The 23,599-nt window shown below is 36.0% G+C and overlaps 1 protein-coding gene across 7 annotated transcripts in view; it reads left to right on the top strand.

Moving 5' to 3' along the window:
• The window catches only part of mef2d (myocyte enhancer factor 2d), a 254,463-nt gene that overhangs the window by 222,586 nt on the left and 8,278 nt on the right, over positions 1-23,599 (top strand). For 4 of the 7 annotated variants that reach the window (XM_039751104.1, XM_039751074.1, XM_039751085.1 and 1 more), the window contains 3 exons: positions 64-84; positions 5,259-5,385; positions 6,075-6,234. In XM_039751104.1, coding sequence (XP_039607038.1) covers positions 64-84; positions 5,259-5,385; positions 6,075-6,234 — 308 coding nt within the window. Of the gene's footprint in view, positions 1-63; positions 85-5,258; positions 5,386-6,074; positions 6,239-23,599 lie in introns of those variants that run through there. The other 3 variants (XM_039751129.1, XM_039751115.1, XM_039751122.1) reach the window with 2 other exon arrangements.

Raw genomic sequence — 23,599 nt, forward strand, 5'->3', positions numbered from 1 at the left:
ATGGAAAAGTAAATAGAGAAACAAAAGTAATAGATATTTTTATCTCCTGTTTTCTTCATGCAGACAGATGAGGACCTAGAACTGGTAAGTGCAGTTCATCTGTCGAACCCTTGTGTTTTCACTAATTGTAATAGTAGCAATAACCTATTGTGTCTTGTTTTAAAAAAACAGTGGATGAATAATAAATTGCAGGAATGGAGTTTTGAATTTTTTAGGTTATGTAATCCGTATTTATTTGAACAGATATTACAGCACATTTATATCCTCTGTCAACTCAGTTTTTCATGCAGCTGGAATCTTCAATCCTGCTTTTCAAGGAACACCATGTACATAATATTTTTGCATCACCCAGTCAATAGTCATTTAATTAAAGTTTGTGTAATGTAAACTGTTAGCTTGATTACAGTCTTTACGTATGTGGATTCTACATTAATGTACAATATAGTAAGAAATGTTTATAGATTTACAGATATACAGTACCGTACATGTTGATTGGTAATGCTGAATGCTCTTACCTCAAGCTTCAGTTATTTATTTTCATAGAGGCATTATTCTTTTGATGTTTAAAAATATTAGTTTACATAAAATGCATAATAATATAGTTATCCTATTTTTAAATTATACTTCATAAAAACACAAAGCACTCATTAATTAATGAAAAAGTAATATACAAAATGTGAATTCCTTCAACTCAGATTATAGATTTTTTAACTCTTTGGGAAAACAAAGAACAATATTAAGGTGTAGGTATAAGAAATGTAACTTTGAATCTAGTCCAGTGAAAAAAGAAGACCTGTGGTTTATTAAAATAATAAAAAATCATTACAGATAGGTGATATAAACACTTGAATACACATATTGTATTGTTTATTGCAGAAGCAAATGATAAAAATCCTAAATGAAATACAGTCAGTATTGATAATATTTATATAGTTTATGGCATGTGCATGTTTTGTACTGCATGCAATTATGAAATTTGGCCTAGTGTTTGGTTCATGATTAAAATCTTATTTACATGAGTGCCATTCAAAACAGATACCTACAAAATGTATTTTCTTTGACATTAATAAGTGCTAAATAAATAATTAATATTTTGACCAAAAAGCAATGTATCCGCATGCAATTTTTGTCATGTCTTTACATTGTATCAACAAAGTGACCATGACTTTTTATTTACCTTTATTGTTCCTATATATGTGTTGTTTCCCTGTTCACTTAAGAGTACAAGGGAAAAAACATTGTCTAGAGTGATTAATGGTTTAACCAACAATATCAGTTATTCTAGCAAAAGTCCAGTACTGGATTTTATCCATTTTGATAAACTTTTGTTCTGAGTTTTTTTAGTTGGAAAGAGTTTTTTCTTCATTTCATTTGTGCTCTGTATAATTATAGGTTTTGTTTGACCTTTTTTTATAATAAATGATTAGTATAATAATGTACATTATTGAGGTTTACAATTTTAAAGCTTTGCTATGTTTGTTGTTGTGAACATGTTTGGATACTGAATAATGTCTCAATTTGAATCTTTAGTTTTATTAAATACAATAGAGTCTAGTTTGAAGGGCCATTAACAGTAGTCATAATTATTACTTAAGAAACAGGACAAAATTCACATATATTTTAAGAACAAAGTTAAAAAGCATAATGTTTGATGAATGTATAATTTGCATAGATCTAATACTTAGTAAGCTAACCAAGAGATTAGATCACAACCAAATGGAATTGTAAAACTACACTTAAGTTAAGCATGTGCGAATCCAGTATACTGGAGCACAGCAAGACATGGGCGCCTACAATGTCCAAGGCTACAGTGTTGAAAAGCTCAAAGAGCTGGTTTAAAATAATCAGAAAATAATGTCCAAAAAGGCCTTAAAAGGACCATAGGCTTTCGGGGGATCAAATAATGCAATCTGTTATATAAATCGACAACAGTGCAAGATCTTTTGGACATTGTACTCAGAATATACAATAAAACTGGGACTGATAAGGAGGTACATGCTGAGAAGGAAGAGAACACCACTGGTTTAAGTGGGAATTGGATGAAGCGGGTTATATCCAGACTGATATTACAAAATGAGATACAAATGTTTGGCACACTTTATTTGGCAGTAATAGGTGGCTCTGATTACATCAAACCGAGAAGAGAATACATCTGTTTTATCTACTTAAAGAAATGAGAAAAATGTCCTCCTAGTGTGATAGGAATTCAGCCTTTTTGGTTCTCTATAAGTATGATGAGGTGTAATTGCAAGTCGATGAACCTGTACCAGCCTTGTTAGGCTAGTGAAATTGACTGTAATTTTTGATATTTCTATTATTTTATTTTGTAGCAAAAAAATATTTCTGGAAAAAAAGACACAAGTGGGAGAATTCTTAAATGAGCTAGTGGAATCACCAAGATAAAACTAATCTAACTTCAGCATTTGAGACTTCAGTTTTGACTTCAGAGGGAATGTGCGAAGGGGTTGTCTTAATAAACAAACATATTTGTAAATGGTTTAGAGAACTTGAAAAGTTTCTTGTTTATTCTTTCTTTATTAGAGCAGCAATTGGATCAGTAATGCTGAAATAATACATTATGAATATTATTTTTCACATATTGCAGAAATAAGGACTTTTTGGTAGATTTTAGACTAAGGATATATTAAAGTTACATTTACCCAGGGCAGTGTTTTTTTCTCATCAGATCAAAACTTCACTTACATATTCAATGTAAAGAGACTGAGTTCAAGAAAAAAAATCAAAATATTAATTACACAGAAAAATCCAGAAGATCAGCTTAGAATATGTTGATCCAAGCTATAGGGTTCCAGTCTAAAATAGAAATTATATTTGTTTTTAACTCCATCCATTCTCTTAATGCAAGGCTGGTGTATGTCTTTCATCAGATTTCTTCTTTACCATTTTCTGCAGGTAACTTTAAAATATCTTTGCAGTGCATGTTCTACTCCTTCACACGTATTGGGATAAAATTAGGCAAGTCTTAATCACGTTCTTGATATAAATTTTATATTTTAATGTAAACTGTGCCTTTAGAGCAGATTAATATCATGGATCCGGTGCAGTTAAAATCATAGTTTTTTGTCCAGCTGTCAGTAAAAACTCTGCTTGTCCCATAAAAAAACGACCTATTTAAAAAATATTTTGAAAAGTTTTGAGACAACAGTGCGACCACTGTACTGTGATACAGCCTCAGAAACGATTAGTTGAAAGTAACAATTCATCTATTTCTTCTCATTAAATAAACTAATTATCCAATTTAGTAGTGGTAGCAGTAGCAGAAGTAGCAGTATTGTCATGTGAACAGTGACATTCATATCTGGCTAACTTTCACTACTCTCTGGCCATGATAAAGAGTAAATACCTTAATTTTATTTGTTACAAAACACAAATCAGCTTACTTATTTATACTGCAAGAAGATAAGAGAAATTCTGTTATTATATAGGTAAAATATAAGAAATGTTTAGCTAGAAATGTTTTTTCAGTCTACATAGCTCTTCAGTTTATGTTCATGTAACTGTTCTGTTAATGCCAAATTACTGAAAGAAGCTCTTATGGCTCACTTTTGCATTTTGAGTGATATTCTTTTTTTAAAATGTTGCTGTTGTGCTTATTAGCTGTACAGTTAGTCCTGGAGTTATGTTTTTTGTATGCAGATGCTGTTCCTTCATATACTAATTAATGTACTTCATCTGCTTCTTACTCCTCAACCAAGTAGTTCGTCTTACTTTACAGTTTTGGGATGAACATGTTCTGCATCGTATGTATCATTTAATCCACCCGGGTACTTGTCAGTTATCTCCATATGTAAAAGTCCATTGTGATTTTTAGACATGTCCTCATCTTTCCAATATTTGGCTTTTTAAAATTACATTTATTACCAGCTTTTCTATATAGTCTTCCAAGCGCGTAATGATACAATTACTGTACTTAGAAACTATGACCTCTCTGTTGGTTATTACTGAATGTTAAGCCTAGGCTTTTTGATCTATAGGTTTAAAAATAAAATGATCATTGATTACATCTGTGAACTTTTTTCCTTGTGCTTTACTATTGGTTGGGTTTCTCCGAGTAAATTTACAGGTTAAACAGATTGCAGATTAAAGTCACTATGATGATAACATCCTCATCTCAACTTTTTTCTTTTTTGATATTATTATAAATTTGGATATTAACACTTTTATATGCTTTGCAGGAATAAAAGCACATTCCCAGTACCATGTCTATTCTTGCAGCTTTTTATTCAAATCCAAATATTGTACCTCACCAAGGTGTGGCCCATCTCCAATTTGAATCTGACAAGTATTTCTATAAATCTGTGGAAAGTGCTTTGAGTAGTAAGAAAAGCACTATATAAATGTAAAGAATTATTATTATTATTAAATGGCTACCCTTTCACTTTTTTAATCTGGGGTTCATGGAGATTTTTTTTTACTGATGTAAATATATTTGTTTTGAATAAAATCTTGTCATCTTGATGTGTTTTTGGACTAGAATATACTTTAGTATTTGTGCTGTATGTTTTAAGCAGCTTTTTGTTTCTCTATATTTTTAATTTATACCACCAGATAGCTCTGTTTTCCTATATTTTGTATTTATTTCACTGGATAGTTCTCTTACCACACTTATCCGGGAATTTGTTTTCTATGTCCAATCATTTTCTTTATGGCACTTCCCTTTTACTGCTACTCCAGTTTGCAAAACTTTTGCTATTATGTTATATGGTAACTCTAAATTTACCCTGTATGGATGAGTTTAGGTGTGCACTTCAGTTTTCCCTATCGTTTCCTAAACATAGTTTCCAAAATGGAAGGAGTGAGTTTGTTGTTAATATTTTAAGTTAATGTCATTGTTTTTTATTTGTATATGGTTAATTTAAAGTGTTTTTATTGCATGCATTTGTTTTTCCTGCACAGTGTTTGTAAATGTATTTCACACACCTTATTTGTTCCTTTGTGACAGAAAATATCTACCACAGTGAATTCATGGGTGGAAATGTTAAATTGTTAAAATAATAGACACAATTATGCAGTATCCTGTGAGTGTTTTATCTAGTGTAGCAGGTGCAAATTATTTTTAAATATGGATTAACAGTAGTTAATGTTGTTTTTGATTACATTTTTGTTATTTTTACATAGCAATTTACATGCTAAGTGTAGTTTTCAGTTTTAAAAAATCTCAAAAGACATAAGTAAAACAAAATTAATGCAAACTTTCATACTTAAGTAGTTTGTGTTTTTATCTTTTTCTTTCACAGAATGCCCAGAGGTTGGGTGGCTCTCAGGTGACACAGCCATTAACCACACCTGTGGTTTCTGTTGCAACACCCAGCCTCTTAACACAGGGACTGCCGTTTTCTGCAATGCCTACAGCCTACAATGCAGGTAAAATTAGTTTCATTTTTGATTTAGATAGATAAATGTAAATAAAGAAAAATAAAAAGGAATTATAAGATGAAGTAATCGAAACTCAATGTAATTAAATTTTATAAATGTGGGTTTGTGTCTTCACTTAGTGGCGCTCTAGGTGTTAGTTTGCTTTTGGCATATACATTAGGACACTAACTAGGTCAGTAATTTCTGTAGTTTAATCGCAGAGCGTGGTAAACTGTCAGACAAAACTGTAGGGATTCAAGTTTTTGATAATATATTGCACTTGATTAAAAGTATTCACTATGAGAAAGATACTTCATATGTTCCTGTGTGACCTTGGAAATCCATCTACACATGAGTTGCACAAGTTGAAAGAGTCGTTTAGGTGAAAAGAGGCCATTCAGCTCAATGTGGTTTGTACGTTCCTATTTACCTAGTGTTAGCAAAACATTATGAAGTCTCTGGTTGAATATATCATCCAATCTATTAGGAGTCTGATATGTGAAATTGTTAGTGGATGTAGTTTGTCTCTGGTGTTTACTTGTTACTTGCCTGAAAGTGTTAAAAAACAGTGGAATTTTCTAATTGTTTTAATGATTATATTTAGATTCTTCACACATTAGGAAAGCATATGATGTGAAATGTACATTAGTTTGTTGTTTTCACATATTAATCTTCCTATGGTATCACTTTTCTCTCAGAATATCAGCTGACAAGTGCTGACCTATCTGCTCTCCAGGCATTCAGCTCGCCGAGCAGTTTGTCGCTAGGCAACATCTCCACATGGCAACAGCAGCAGGCGCAACAGCAGGCAACCCAGCAACAGCAGCAGCTCAGCCTGGCATCCCTTAGCAACCTGGTGTAAGTACATTATAATTAGGACACAATGCCTTTAGTTACCTGTGCCAAAAACATAAGGAGAAATACTTCAATTCTGTTTGTGTGCAGTTGCTTTGCCTCTGTATAAGACCAATTAAATTATGTTAAATATGAATAGCCTTTTTAAACAGCAACACATTCACTATGTTCATGACAGTATGTCACTCTTTCAATGAGTACAGTCATCTCCTGTAGATATCATAGCTCAGTGGTGTAGAATATTTACCTGGAGTTATACAGTTGACAAAGTATTGTGTCGATTGGATCCAATTTTAATGTCTTGTAAGTGTGTTTTTATTGCACAAATTTTGCACTATTTCTATAGATTTACAATAAACTAGTATTGTAAAACTTAGCTAATACTTTATATACATTATATTATTTTTTACCTTAAATGTTTATAATGTTATTCACAGTTAATCACTTTGCTAACAGATATAAATATTAAAAATATTTAATTACAAATTATAAAATAAAAATATTTTTAAAAGGCAATATTTCCAGTTGAATTCTTCTCTACCTTGAGTCGATAAAGATGAAATAATTGCCACTATGAAATACAGAGAGAGAGTATCGGGCACACAACAGGAATCATTTCTGTTTGGATTAAAAGCACTTTCACCTTTACAGTGTTATTTCAGGTCAGTTTAGAGCTGCCAATCAAAATTAGACTAACAATTTATAGTCTCATTGCACAAGGTTGTCATAGAAGGAATTTAGCAGCTGAGCATAACTCAGCTAAAGAAGATTTGCACCTCCATTTTCAATCCCAAAGAAAAGTTCCCAGTTAAAAAAAAAAACCTGACAAATCTTTTGTTTTTACTTCTTAAATCCCAAAGAACTAGGGTGTTCTACCCAATAGCAGACTACTTGCACTCAGTAATCTTTATACTAAACAGATGCTCAGATAGTCTTACAACATTTAGGAGAAACAGAAAATAATAACAGTCCTCTACCTTCTTATGAAAGGAATATTCTGAGTAGAGTAAACTGGTTTGCTAATTGCTGAATGGACAACTGTATCTTTAAATACAATAAAAAATAAATCTGAAATACACTTCTGAAGAAAAGCCTTTTTTGCAGGTCTAGTATTCAATGAGACAACTCTATTTTTATGTTTTGATGTCAAAATAAGGTTATGATTAGCTGTTGCTCAAATATGCAGTATATACATTTATTTGAGATGATTATCTGCCCCTTTAAATTATATTTATAAGATTGCCAGTTTAACCAAGTGACAGACCATGAAAATCCACAAGTTGGAACGCCTACTGGGCGAACCCCTTTTGGTGAACAATAAAAAAAATAACAGCTACACTAAAGCACAACAAAAATATCAGCTGCAACATCCCAAGGTTGCATTCATAGCAAGCAGTTAAGCAGTTTGCACTGGGGCTCCATTACTGTCAGAGTCCAAATGAGACACCACATACTGGGGACCATCCTAATTTATAGAGCCGGGTCCAGAAGTGGCGTAGCTTGTTCCAGACATTGTAGGCAGGACTCAAGGTATCCTTGCTGAGTGACTTCTCAAAGCTGCGAGTGAAAGAGAAGGTATTGCTTACCTCAGTCAAGCCTTGAAGGTGGTTCACCAAGCACACATGCGTGACACCATTAACAACCTTTGGGTGCTGTTTTCTCTTGGTTGTACATCCTGCAGCTCCCAAAGCTTGTGCCTTCCCATGCCTATAAACTGCATAACTGCTTATTGACTGAATGATTTTTTAGATACAGTATTATACCAAATATTCTTGTACATAAGACTACATTATATATACTATAAGGGCAACAATTTGTTTTATGTTTTATTAACACAGTTCCAGTTGTCACTTTAACAACTTTTAAAAGTAACCCTAACCCTAATTCACTTCACAAGCCCACTTCACAATTCACAAAATACATTATCAAGATTGGGATGGATGGATGGATGGATGGATGGATGGATGGAACATGTGTTCTTGTGATGTTAGCATCCCCAAATAAAAATAATTATGTGTAACAAATCCAATGTATATCACTTTTTATGTCAAAAAAAATCTTCCAACAGCGTTCTTTTTATAGCTTAAATCATATCAAGAGTAAAATTACAGTGGTTATCACCTTTTGGTATAATTATATTTGGCTGGCAACATTAATTACACTATATTTTCCACCAGATGGGACCTGGATTTCAGCTTCCTAATGTATGTGGGTCTCCATAGGAGAATGTAAAGCAACAGAGCATTTTTCAGTTAGAAAAACTGTAAAATGAATTCACTCACTAGAAAAAAATGGGGATTGTTTTTCTTCACAGATCACACTAATCAATTTGTTTTTTTACAATATTATTTACCATTTATTTACCTGCTGCTTTCATTATCAGCTCATTTGTGATAATTTTCCTGTTTTTAATGAAGATATGGTGTGTTCAAGTATTCTGCGTGTCATATATGTTTAAATTCTTACTTCAATCATAGGGTCATAAGCTCAAGATTGTTGCATGCACAGAGTACAGGGAAATTCCTGTTTGTATGTTTAATCACCATGCAACACATCACCAGCTCTCCAGTGCCACGATCAGTGAATATTGCTAACTTACAATCACAGAACATACTTAAGCATAGTCAGACTCTTATAATTTCATGCACAATCTAGCAGTGGTTGAGGCCAGATGGCAATAAACTAGTAATTGTTTACAATATTGTTGGCTTATTGAATTTCAACAAATGAGTCATATCTACATTCCACTCTAGAAGTCAAAAAAGACAAAAAATTGCAACTAAACTAAAAAACCAAGGACAGAACATCATGGAAGTGGAAGGTTTTGCTATTTTGGAAACTCCTGGATCAACTTAAAAACACCTAGCAGTACTTTGCTCCATGTTGGTCCTGACATTTTGTCTCATAACAAAAATCTCCAGTCACTAATGTTGAATTAACTTCAAAATATAAATGTAACCAAGTTGGTTAAGGCTATTAGTCTCCCTCTACTGGCAGAAAGACATTTTACAATTACAAAGGCAGCTGGGTGCTATTCAATGCTTCATCTTACTGAGACAAAACAGTTTAATGTGGTATCTCAACATGTTTATACAAGCTCACCTGTACATAAATACATTGAAGCTATGAAATATTCTTTGTGGGGAATTTGAGAAACTAGTGGACCAATGATTGTTACTGACTAGTCAGTATACAGAGGCAATCAGGAAATTTAATAGAAGATGAGAATACATAGCACACTTTGTGGATCACAAACCTAGAATGGTTATGCTTATGCTGAGCTGGTTTCCACCTTGATCGCGGTACTGCCAAGATATTCTCTGTCCCATATGGCCTTGAACAATATTAAGTAGGTTTTGGAAATGCTAATGTATAATGTATAGGTGAGGTTAAACCTGAAATACTGTCCACAATTGTCTCAGTGTCTTGAAGTAGACATAATATTACTAGAGAAAGTGCAGGGAAGGGTTACTAGACTAATTCTAGAGTTGCCGGGTATGAGTTATTACTGTGTATTTAGAAGCTAAAGGAGATTCATTTCTTTCACTTAAAGCAAATTGAGACTAATAGGTAGCATCATAGAAGAGTTTAAAATTTTAAACGGTAATAGTACAATGGGTGCCTGCTTTTTACTTTATCTGATTTTCAATTAAAAACAGAAGAAAGTTAAGGATATTTTTATAAATAACTAAATAATTACGTTTTTTTTCATAGTGAAAGTTCTTGATTGAATTTGGAAACGGCACCTTGAGGCCTTTCAATCTTAAATGTACAATGTTATGGAATAGAAAATGATACTCTGTGCTCGGTGTCATGGCTGTTGCTCATGGTAACAGTGTAGTCTGCACAGGTCTGTTAAAATCTATTTTTTTCTTTTTGTAATGAGACTCATCATTGGCTATTGGGTACTCTGTTGATCTTCACTTTATAACAAATTTATCCATTAATGTTGAATCCAAAATGAATTTTTTGTCTGTTAGTATTAGTCAGTAGATTTCTACATGCTTTTATATACATCTTTCCCATTATTTCTTGAAGAGATTCTCATATTTGTCAAATAATTTATATTGTAAAATATAACCCATGTAGGGAGAAACAGAGCTCAAGATATATGTATGCATCAAATATAATAAAAATCTAAATACATTCTACAATGTAGTACTTTAAAAATAATAATGAAATCCTCAAATTTATAAATATTTGAAAATATAAATTCAGTTATCATTTTTCTCTGTATTTTTTGCTGATATGGTTTTCCTGAATTAATTGATATTTATTTCTACATTTTAAAATCATCTATTGAGTAAGAAAATACATATCAAGCTGAAAAGGTTACTATAAGTTTTCTTATTTGAAGATGTGAATGGCAGTAATGCATTCTTAACTGAGTTATTGTCAATTAGATATTGTGACTTCATTTCATACACTGTCAGACATTTAGTACTGTGTGAATAGCATAAGCGAATAACTCCCAATCGAGTGTAAAGGCATAAATACAATTAAAAACACCAAATCATTGAATTCTACTGAATTAGCATATTTTAACATTTTTGATGTTTTTTAGTGATATTCTAAGTGAAACTGATTGTTTCAAACAATAAGGAACTTTATTTTGTAAAGTAAGATTTTCACAAGATTGATGGAAAGTGAATTATAATATTTTGATTATATTTCAGTTGCAACAAAAACATGTTACTACATTTTGAAAGCAAGAAATATAATACTCATTTTAATTATAAGCTGTGTAATAAAGATTACAGTACTTTACTGCAATAACCTCTGCTTTCCTATAGTTTGCCTGATTGTCAGAAGTAGAATAAATGAATTTTATACTGTGGAGTGGTAAACAAAATAAGGCATCTGCTGTGAGGGTTGCCCAAGCCCAAAATTAAGACAGAAATATCCATGAGTAAGAGATTATTCTAACAAATGAAAGATGCATAAACAAAAGGTGTAAATACACAATAAAAACACACAATCCGCAAAAAATAATCCTAATGCCTCTCTGAATACTGGGGTGGATCTCTACTGACTCATCCAAGTCATTTGCATTATCTTTTTACATTTTTTTTTTACATTTGCAGTATCTTTTCCAGCACTCCCTTATTATATAGAATTATTATAATTAAGAAATTTATCAGGAATGGTATGGGTGAAGTAGAATATACTGACTATAAAATAGAAAATGCTGTGATTTGCATTTTTCTAAAGTTTTCACCTGTCATCATCTTATTTCAGCTGCTCCTATTTAGGGTTTGTTCCAGCGGATCATTCTGTCTCCATCTATCCCAATCATTTACATCATTTTCTGCCACACTGACTGCTTTCATGTCCTCCCTCACCACATCCATAAACCTCTTCTTTGGTCTTCCTCTTTTCCTCTTGCTTGCCGGTTCCATCCTAAACCATTCTTTACCCAATGTACCCCTCATCTCTCCTTTGCACATGCCCAAACCATCTAAATCTAGCTTCTCTCACTTGGTCACCAAACTGTTGTACCTATGTTGTCTCACTAATATACTCATTTGTAATCCTGTCTGTTCTCATTACTCTCTTTTTGTCAGTGCCACCGTCTCCAAATAATACAACATAGCTGGTCTCAGTACCATTTTGTAAACCTTCCCTTTCGCTGTTGTAGTTAATCTTCTATAACAAATCACTCCTACCACTCTTCTCCACCTAGTCCACCCTGCTAGCACTCTCTTCTTCACCTCTCTGCCACACTCTCCGTTGCTTTGGACCGTTGAACCCAAGTATTTAAATTTGTCTACTTTCACCACCTCTGCTCCTTGCAGTCATACCCTTCCACCACCTTCCCTCACATTTACATACATTTACTCCATCTTACTCCTGGTAACTTTCATTCCCCTTCTCTCCAATGCGTACCTCCACCTCTCCAGGTTCACCTCAGCCTAGTGTGTACTCTCACTACAGATCACAATTTGTCATCCACAAACGTCATAGTCCATGGAGACTCCTTTCTGACTTCTTCTGTCAAGCTGTGCATCACCATTTCAAACAGCAAAGGCCTCAGAAATGATCCTTGATGTTATCTCATTCTCACTTTGAACCAGACTGTCATTCCAAACGTACCCCTCACCACAGTCATACGCTTTCTCTAAGTCTACAAACACGCAACGTAATTCCTTCTGACCTTCTCTGTACTTCTGCATCAATACTTGTAAAGCATATATCACATCTGTGGTACTGTTTCCTGGCATGAAATCATATTCTCATTTTTCAAGATTTTGTTAAACAATTTAGTTAGAAACTCTCTTACCATCTCACCTAAACATCTCTATGCCTCCACTGGTGTATCATCCAGGCCAACTGCTTTTCCACTTTTCATCTTAGCTTCCCTCACTTTAGCCTTGTTCATCCCTGGTACTTTGTGATTTACTATTTCCACTTCATCCAACTTATACACTCTCTCATTTTTTATATTTATAAGTCCTTCAAAGTACTCTTTTCACTTGTCTCCCCACTTGTCAGCAAAATTATAACTGCATCTTTTATCACCATGACTTGCAGCACGTCCTTCCCCGCTTGGTCCCTCTGTCTAGCCAATCAGTACAAGTGCTTTTTTCCTTTCTTTATTTCCAGCTTCTCATATACTGTAGCTCAGCATACGCCATTTCATTAGCCTTCACCACCCCTTTCTTCACCTTTTTGCTACATCTCTTTCTACACATGCTTTCATCATCTTTCTTGTTATCCCAATTCTTTTTCGCTAACCTCTTTTTTATGTTTTCCTGCACTTTCTCATTCCATCACCAAGTCTCTTTTTTTCCTTTATCTATTTAGATGTCACACCAAGCACCTTCCTAGCTCTCTGTTTTACCACTTCAGCTGTGGTGTTCCAACCATCTGTCATGTCTTCACCTCCACCCAGTGCCTGTCTCAACTCCTCTCTGAATTTCACAAAATAGGCTTTCTCTTTCAGCTTTCACCACTTGATCCTTGGTTGCATTATAACTGTCTTCTTCTTTTTTACCTTGAAATACATCCTGAATACCACCAGTCAATGCTGTCTAGCTACACTATCCCCTGCCACCACCTTACAGTCTCTAATATCTTTCACATTGCATCGCCTACATAGGACATAGTTAACCTGTGTGCACCTTCCTCCACTCTTATGACACCCTGTGTTCCTCCTTTTTCTTAAAATATGTATTCACCACTGCCATTTGCATCATTTTTGCAAAGTCAACCACCATCTGCCCTTCAACAATTCTCTACTTAATGACATACTTCCCCAGCACCTCCTCATTACAACTGTTCCCTTCATCAGCATTACCATTAAGATCCACTTTGGTTACCACTCTTTCTTCTTTGAGTATTCTCTCCACCATTTTGTCTGTCTTAATCCAGAAGTCTGCTTTCTGCTCCATCTCACAACCCACTTGCGGAGCATTTGCACTGATGGCTTTTAACATTACCCCTTCAATTTCCAACTTTATGCCCATCACTCTGTCAGGTATTCTCTTTACCTCCAAAAAACTCCTAATATACACTTCCTTTACAATTGCCCCTACCCCATTTCTATTCCTGTCCACATGATGGTAGAACAGTTTGCACCCACCTTGATGCTTCTGGCGTACTCCCTTTCTACTTGGCCTCATGTACACTTTTTCCACTCTGTCATATCAGCCAGCTCTCTTTATCGTTCACTAGTTCAGTGTTCAAAATTACAACTCTGAACTCCACACTGTTTTACTTCCTCTCCCATTGTCTTTGGTCCCAAGCTGGGATAAATTGGGGAGAGTTGCATCAGATAGGACATCCAGCATAAAACCTGTGCCAACTCAAACATGCAGATGAGAAATAAAATGTCCATACCAGATCAATTGAGGCATAAAGTTACCAGTGACTGCACCAATTGGAGACTAGCAAATGTTGTCTTATTATATAAAATAGGTGAGCAAGCTAATCCAAGTAACTATATACCAGTACATTTATTGAACATTGCAGGTAAACCGATAGAAGCAAAATCTGAGCATCACGTGTCAAGAACAAATTTACTAGTGAACTTTTAACACGGTATTATACTGGAGAGATTATGTTTCATTAATATGCTAGAATTTGAGTAAACAGTAAAAGCATATTGTTAAACAGGTGAATTTCGTACAATTAATCTTGGTTTTCAGAAGGCAGTTGATAGTTGATAAACTACCACATGAGAGGACACATGCAAACTATAATAAGTAGGAGCTTAAGGTGTTAATGGGTTCAAAATTGGCCCAGACACAGTAAGCAAAGAGTTATGGTGAGCTTCTCTTGAATTAGGTGATATTAAAAGTAATGTCCCTTGGAGATCAGTTCCACTGGTTAGGTCTGCTGATGATACCAAACTATGAGGAATAACAGGTAATCAAGTCTGCAGACATATACACTTGTAGATCTTGGTTTTTATCCAAGATACTCTCAAGCCCAGACACTCAGAACTCCTCACTCAGTCTCTCAAGAGCCCCAATCAGAGCCTCTGTAGACTCTGCAAACATTATAGCATTGTCGGCAAAGTCAAGATCAGTGAATCTCTCTTCACCAACAGTTGCCTCACAACCACTGGATCCCACGACCCTGCCCAACACCCAGTCCATGCAATCACTGAACAGAGTAGGAGCAAGAACACACTCCTGACAAACCCCACAATCAGTTGGGAAAAATGCAGAGGTTCACTCTGCACAGCACTCACAATACCAGTGTACAGGCCAGCCATGATATCTAACATCCCGCAAAGTCTCAGGGTGTCCCACAGGCTAGCTTGATCAACTGAGTCGAAACGCTTTATGAAAATCAACAGAGGCTGCAAAGAAACTCTGATGATATTCACGTTTGCGTTCCATGTGAACCATCAATCCCAGAATGCAGTTGATGGTAGAGTTCTTAGGAGTAAAACCAGACTGCTTCGGTTGCTGGTAGGTGAGCAAGTGATTACGGATCCTATTGAGGATGACCCCAGCATAGACCTTACCCAACATCAAGAGCAGTGTTATCCCCCTGTAGTCGCCACAATCCAGGTGATCATCCTTCCTTTTCCAGATAGGGACAAGCAGTCCCATTTTCCAGTCAGTTGGAATGATGCCTGTTTCCCAAATGGAAGCAAAGATTGGAGGAGGACAACCTTACCACATATACCTTCAGCCTTCCCTACACTCAGCTGGTTCACCACCTGGGCAGTCTCAAAGAGATTGGGTGGTTCGCAGTTAATTGGAGGATCAGCCTCAAGAACCGTGGACACAGAGATATACAATGTCATAGTTGGAGGATCAGCTTTAAACATAAAGAAAATCTAGAATCTGCCAAATTTTTGTGAATGGACCTAGGCAGAATTCAGACTTAGGTTAATGAAATTTAATATAATTAAATGTAAAGTATTACACATATAAAGTAAAACTGTTAGTTTCAAATACAATACGATAGGTGTGAGACTTGAAAGAACCTTTTGAGTCCTAGAAGTTGTAGTGAAGTCTTCATTTGCTACATCTCATTAGTGTATTAAGAAGTATATTAGATTGATGAGTCATATACTGTAGCATACTGTTTAGAACACACATCAAAGGATGTTATGCTTAAACTGTATAACGCTCTAGTAAAACCATAATGTTCGTATTGCAAAAAAGTAGCACTATAGAAAGTCCAGAGAAGAACAACTGTTACTCTAAAACTATGGGGAGGGACTGAGCCATTTCAGTTTAAGCAAACCGAGAATAAGAGGTAATATGACTGAAGCACTCAAAATTATGAATGGAATCGGTATATTCAGTCCCAGCACTGATTATAAAATGGTTTCCTCAACAGAAATATGAAGACACAAATGAAAACTAGTTAAAGGTAAATTTAGCAAAAACCTTAGAAAATGTATCTTTAGTCAGAGAACTATAGATTCATGTAAAATGGTACTCGGTAGCATGATAGACGTTTGAACATTAAGGAACTTCAAATATTGACTGAAAGTTAATCTGGAGAAATTAATTAAGTTGGGTTGATAGATTTGTTTGGCTGAATGGCCTGTTCTCCACAAAATGAATCTAATGCTCATTGATTCATACAGTATATCACTCCAACCTTACTTTTTATGGATCTGATAGCTAAACTGTTGAGAAAAAGGAAAGGAAAACAGTCAGTTATAGAGGAATTCTTTTTTTTTGTGAAAATTTGGTTTAAAAGTCATTTGTCAATGTCCCCGTTTCGGCTTTTGATTATGAGGCATTGCTCCACTCACATCTTTCCATAAGTTTTTTAGTGGATTCACCCAAACAGTCCTTGGTTATCTTGTTTTGTTTTGACTTCTAATTTCATAACCATTATTACAATTCACATTATCTTGGATGGCCTTGCATCATTAGGCAGAAATACTGTGTTTACTCTTTCAGACAGAAGTGACTTTTAAGCTCTAGCCCTAAACTAAATTCAGATGACACATGGGAATCACTTCTGGCTACTCAGACAATGTAACAAAGCCCTGATGACATGTGGTTTGAGTCCTACCTGGCAGCCCCCAAGGGGTCCTGTATGTTCCTAGTCTCTCTATTATATAAAAAAAAATCTTGGCAGGTAGACCAGGGAGACGACACATGATCTTCTCAGAAGACAATTTGACGTCATGTGAGACAATGCAGTGAGACAGAAGGACAGCTGCTGTACAGGCTTTTAAATGATTGGCGCGCAGCACGACAAGCAGAACACACACCTTGGCAGAAGCAGCACGCCAGCAGCAGCTGTAGCAGCCAACAGATGATCCAAGCGCATCTTCTTAGTGTGCGTTCAGCCCTCACCCCCCCATTCACAACGCTAGCAGCAGAGACGCAAAGTGGCAAAAGGACAGCTGCTGTACAGGCTTTTAAATGATCGATGCAAAGCTCAACAACCCGAACACACAGCTCACCAGCTGTCTTTAGCATCCATTCAGACCCCCCTTCACAACGCGAGCAGCATTATATGTCCTGTGAGAAAGAGAATCCACCTCATATCATACTGGTGTTGCCCTTTAGCATTTTGGGGAGCTCAGTATTAACTGATATAAGTTAATTGGTGAGCTAATTTTTTAACTAGTATCATCTGCTTTAAACCATAAACTATGAACTTTTAGACTACATTTTATCTGTGTTGCACTTTAACTTGCAGCCAAGTCAATTGTTTGTTACACTGAACTTTCTAAGTAATCAAATGAATGTAATCTATGTGTTAGTAAATCCAGAAATATAGGAAATTTAGACTGCGAGGCCAGACATGATACAAATCATAAAACAGACTAATTTTCACTGGTGATTAGGAGAATCAAAATAAAGGTAATTAGAATATCGGAATTAGCTAGAGATGCTTTACAACATTTAAATGTGAGTTATTATAACTAGTAGTTCAATCTATCATTATCTTACATCTGAACATCTTCTGCTTCATTTACTTATTTATAGCTTAGCGTGAAGCTATACCTAACAAAAACATATTTAAAAAATGTGCAACAATTGAATTCCTGTACATGTAAAAAGTCTCCAGCGCTGGATTCATTCAAGCAGTGTCAAACGAAGAGCAAAGAACTTTAAGGATGGGAATACAGATATTGCAGATCTGTCCATAGTGGTTGCCCACAACCTGTCTCTAGCAAGATACTGCCAGAGTTGCCAGACATCCCAATTTGGATTGTTCAAAGTTCAGTCCCGCATTGCCTCTGAAAATCCTGATGGAACAAAAATTGTATTTTGAAAAAAAATCTTAATTAAATTTTTATATTGAATGTCTAGTTAAAGGTTAGCACGGTGACGCAGTGGGAAGCGCTGCTGCCTCACAATTAGGAGACCCGGGTTCGCTTCCCAGGTCCTCCCTGCGTGGAGTTTGCATGTTCTTCCCTACGTGTGTTGGTTTCCTCCTGTACTCTGGTTTCCTCACACTGTCCAAAGACATGCAGGTTAGGTGCATTGGTGATTCTAAATTGTCCCTAGTGTGTGCTTGCTGTGTGTGTGCGCGTGCGCGTGCGTGTGTGTGTGTGTGTATGCGCGCACCCTGCCCGGGGTTTGTTTCCTGCCTTGCGCCCTGTGTTGGCTGGTATTGGCTCCAGCAGATCCCCGTGACCCTGTAGTTAGGATATAGTGGGTTGGATAATGGATGGATGGAAGTTATACCAAACATACCTGTTCTCTTCTGTATATGTACTTATTTACATATACATATATGTTTAGATTATACATGTTTATATATCTATAATTATAACTTAATTAAAATGATCTAATTTTTGTCTTCCTTTGTTTCTTAAAATTTTTTTATTTTGGTCGCTCAAAATGATGGCTGGCCCGATCTGTGATTTTGGAAATCTTCCAACCCTGGATACTGCACCTGTAACAAACCTCAAATTTGTATAACCATAGCACATATATTTATATGCATTAATGTTACAGTACCTGTTTTTAAACAAGTCTTTTATTTCAACTTTATGCATTTCATAATGTTTCTCCAGCTGTGTTGGAAATGCTTCACTGGTTAGGTTACTGACATTTTGAAATGAGAAAAACATAATAAAAAAAGGGACAACACCCATATGTTGCATTATGACCTTCCCCTAAATGAAATGTATACCCGACACTAACTCCATTCTGTGCTTGAAAATGCAAATGAATGTAGGAAGTCAAAGCAGCTCGTATTCTTTATGTATAATATTCAAGTTATTGAATCAATGAATATGCAGTTTTTGCATGTCACAGTGAAGCAAATTGGTTCTTGTTTGCTTGGTAAGTGACAAATATACAGTTAAACTGTATTCACCAGAGCACTTTAAAAAACATTTTTATTCCATTGAAAAGTAAATAATCGAGTAGTGAACATAACTTTGGTGTTTTACAGTTTTTTGGGATGTTTTTCAGTGAAACAACTGATTTTAAGGTATTTCATTCCACAGACATTTGACCTTTAGTACTAAAAGAGCAATAGATTTAATCAAAGACCAGCTTTCCCCAGCTATCAATTTCTTTGAATTATTACCATCACAGAAACATTACCACTAAACACAAGAACCACTCTGCACTTACATTCTTTGTTATTACAGTCATTTTAATTACTAGCAGTTACTGATTTATCTCTGTCTCTTTCTGATCTCCAAATGCCTCCATCCAACCTAAATTATGTCTACTTTATAAAGACTGACTATATATATTATGTAAGTGTAGTTCTGTAGTGTCAAGTTGATTTGTGTATTTATTCAATATATTATTCATTCCTGCTGTATATAATGTTGTGATGGTATCATATATTGTGCTGTTAATTGTATTTGCTGTTTGTTGTAACTATGGATGTGACAACAAGTGAAATTTCTGACAACTCCTCTGATGGCAATAAAAGTCAAGTTCAAGTTTATTTAATTACTAGCAAAATACCCACGCTTCGCAGCGGAGAAGTAGTGTGTCAAAGAAGTAATGAAAAACAAAAGGAAACATTTTGAAAATAACGTAACATGAAAGTCAATGTAATTGTTTTGTCACTGTTATGATTGTTGCTGTCATATATTATATATATATGTGTATATATATATATATATATATATATATATATATATATACACACACACACACCTACCTCTCTTCCATATATATATATATATATATATATATATATATATATATATATATATACACACATATATACATATTATATATATACACACATATTATATATATACACATATATATATATACATATATACATATATATATATATATATATATATATATATATATATATACACACACACACATACATACATACATATATATATTGTGGAGCCGACCCGGACATGTTCTTAATCACCACCACACGTTTATTTACAAACTATTTACAACAATGAAGTCACACAGACTCAGTCCATTTAGTGCACAATTACCCCAACAATCACAGTCCTGGCCACAAATGCCTTCTTCTCGGGCCGCCTCTACTCTCCTTTCTTGACTTGTCCTTCTTCCACCCGACTCTAGCCTCGAATCCAGTTCCCGGATGAGCCCCAGGTGTTCCCGGCATTCCTCCCTTGGCCACGCCCCATCGTGGCGGAAGTGCCGTCCTAAATCTTCCCCCCAGCACTTCCTGGTGTGGCGGAAGTGCTGGGGTAACAGGTCCCAAGGCATTGGCGCCTCCTGGCGGTGACCATGGGCCCCTACAGGGTGGAGCTTCCATGCCCTGTACCCGTGGCCCCCAGAGCAACCAGGAAGGCGGCCCCCACGTGATCCAGGGTGGGCTTTGATCCTCTTCTGTCCCCTCACGGCGTCCCGGCCGGGTCGTTGCCCCTGGCATCCCTGACAATATATATACATATATATATATATACATAGATATATATATATATATATATATATATATATATATCTCTACATATATACACACATACATATACACACACACATATATCTATAATAATAAAAGGCAAAGCCCTGACTGACTGACTCATCACTAATTCTCCAACTTCCCATGAAAGCTGAAATTTGGCAGGCTTATTCCTTACAGCTTACTTACAAAAGTTAAGCAGGTTTCATTTCGAAATTCTACGCGTAATGGTCATAACAGTCAACAACGTCCGCCATGTTGAACTTTCTTATTTATGGCCCCATCGTCACGAAATTTGGTAGGCGGCTTCCCTGCGCTAACCAAAACCGATGTACGTACTTATTTCGGTGGTATGACGCCACTGTCGGCCGCCATATTTTCCAAACGTCACTAATTCTCCAACTTCCCGTGTAGGTAAAAGGCTGAAATTTGGCAGGCCCATTCCTTACAGCTTACTTACAAAAGTTAAGCAGGTTTCATTTGGAAATTCTACGCATAACGGTCATAACGATCAACAACGTCCGCCATATTGAACTTTCTTATTCATGGCCCCATCTTCACGAAATTTGGTAGGCGGCTTCCCTGCGCTAACCGAAACCAATGTACATACTTATTTCGTTGGTATGACACCACTGTCGGCCGCCATATTGAACTTTCCAACGTCACTAATTCTCTAACTTCCCGTGTAGGTAGAAGGCTGAAATTTGGCAGGCCCATTCCTTACAGCTTACTTACAACAATTAAGCAGGTTTCATTTCGAAATTCTACGTGTAATGGTCATAACGGTCAACAACGTCCGCCATGTTGAACTTTCTTATTTATGGCCCCATCTTCTCTAAATTTGGTAGGCGGCTTCCTGCACTAACCGAAACCAATGTATGCACTTATTTCGTGGTATGATGCCACTGTCGGCCGCCATATTGAACTTTTCAACAGTCTTTGTTACTTATGGGCCCATCTTCAAGAAATTTGGTACACGGGTTCCCAACGCTAACTGAATCCTACTTACGTACATATATACGCCCATAGCCTGCAGCTCGGTCACCGTGTGGCGGCGTTGGGTCCCCATCCCAACGCCTCCCACATTGTTGGCTGTCTGCCTATATAAGGCCGTCCGTCGCTCCAGTCTCTACATTACCTTCCTTGCTTCGCCACGGGATTCACGTCTCCCTACTGATAACTACAGCCTTTTTGTTTAATCCACGGCTTCTCCGCTGTTTTATTGTTTGTTTATTACAATTATAGTTATTGTATAGGTATTTTACACTTACTTTACATTGCTCAGGTACCCATTTTCTTTATCATTCCAACCCCCATTACCATGTCTATCGAGATGATCACTATCGATCAAAGAACTATCACTTACCAAGTGGTTTCCATGCCCGGAGATACCACCTACCTTTTCCATTCTCTTTGTTACATATTGCACGGCCATATCAGGCTCACTCTTGATATCTGGAGGAACATTGTGTCTTATGTATTGAATGACTGGGACAGGTTCAAGGTGTGAACTGATGACGGTACAGGAGATAATTATACTACACAGGAGCACTATAAGAGTGAAATGCTTAAGCCCTTCACCTATGGTTCTGCATGTGAGTTGATGGCTGCCGCTGAATTGTTCAGTTGTCGCTTTCAGGTGTACCGAAATGGCCAAATATTTTACACCTTTCGACAACCGCCAATGCCTCTTAAACATCTTAGATTCACAGGTGACGATTTCAGTAGTGGACACTTTGATGTTTATGAATGTTTAAACTCTCTAAAGCTGGATGTGATTTTATCACTGAAACCGGTTGTGTGCTTACAACGCTTGACAGATGCCGAATGTTACTTCAACACAACAAATCCTGCAAATACTGTCATAATTGAAACAAACCATGAAACTCAAACCGATTATGACAGCAGCAATCCAAGCTGTGAGATTTGAGACAAGATTACTGTTCACATGGCCAACTGTAAGTTGCATGCTCAAGAGTAAGCTCAGCGCACAGCTTTGTCATGTTACAACCGGAGGGCCGAACTGACAACATGGTATACAAAGAGATCTTTAAAAAATAATTATTGGCATATTTTCCCTCAGTCTAAAAAGGTTACATTTTCTTCTTAATAAAAATTTTAATGCAGTACTTGCTGCTAAGCGCTGGTATTTTGCTAGTATATATATATATATATATATATATATACACACACCCTTTGGGGTGCGAGCAGCTGTTGTATCAGTGCAATACGCTGCTTGTTAAAACGGATGACTCCCGCTCTTACGTGCACTTAGTGCTGCGTGGGTATTATGAACTATCGTATCTGTTCAAGTTCTATTTAAAATAAGTAATTTTTATTTAGTCGACAGAAATATGTTTGGTAGGAATGTAAGTTGAATGTAGTCATCATTGCATAAATATTTCTTCACCGTAGAGATTTAAAGACTAAATTCAACTTACATTCCTATCAAAGACATTTCTGTTGAATAAATAGAACCTACTTATATCCATATAGAACTTGAAAAGATATATTTTGTCGAATCTGATCGCGCATTTTAGATCGACTTGACGTGCACTACATCGAGCCTGCGAGCTATTGAGCTGTCGCCTGCCTGCCTCAATAAGTCACCCTCGCTTCGCTCTTACTTTTTTATCGGTCATTTAATCATGGCTAGTCGTGAATAAATTTGAAAATGGAAGGAGGATTACACTGAGTATGGCTTTACCAAAACAATTATTGATGGTGAATAAAGTATCCATTATTCATAAAGCTTCAATTGGTGATCTGTTTTTCTGCGTTAACCTCATACTTTCATACTTCTCAAACCAAGGGGGTGCGAGGGTAAAATGAATCGGGAAGCGCTGATATATATTTATATATCGAAAATATTGAAATAGTTTTACTAAGAGTACGTGGTACATGTTTTGCCCTAATTCTGGGCTCATCAGGTGTACACACTCACTGCACCCCCTCTCGGGAATCGAACCTCAGACGTCAGCACTAGAGGTGAAGCCTCTCGTGTTTCGCCACGGCGTGTGGTTCGTTTATTTGACAGTATGTTGATCGGGATATATATATATAT

This window comes from Polypterus senegalus, chromosome 1, assembly GCF_016835505.1.
Source record: "Polypterus senegalus isolate Bchr_013 chromosome 1, ASM1683550v1, whole genome shotgun sequence".
Lineage (NCBI taxonomy): Eukaryota > Metazoa > Chordata > Cladistia > Polypteriformes > Polypteridae > Polypterus > Polypterus senegalus.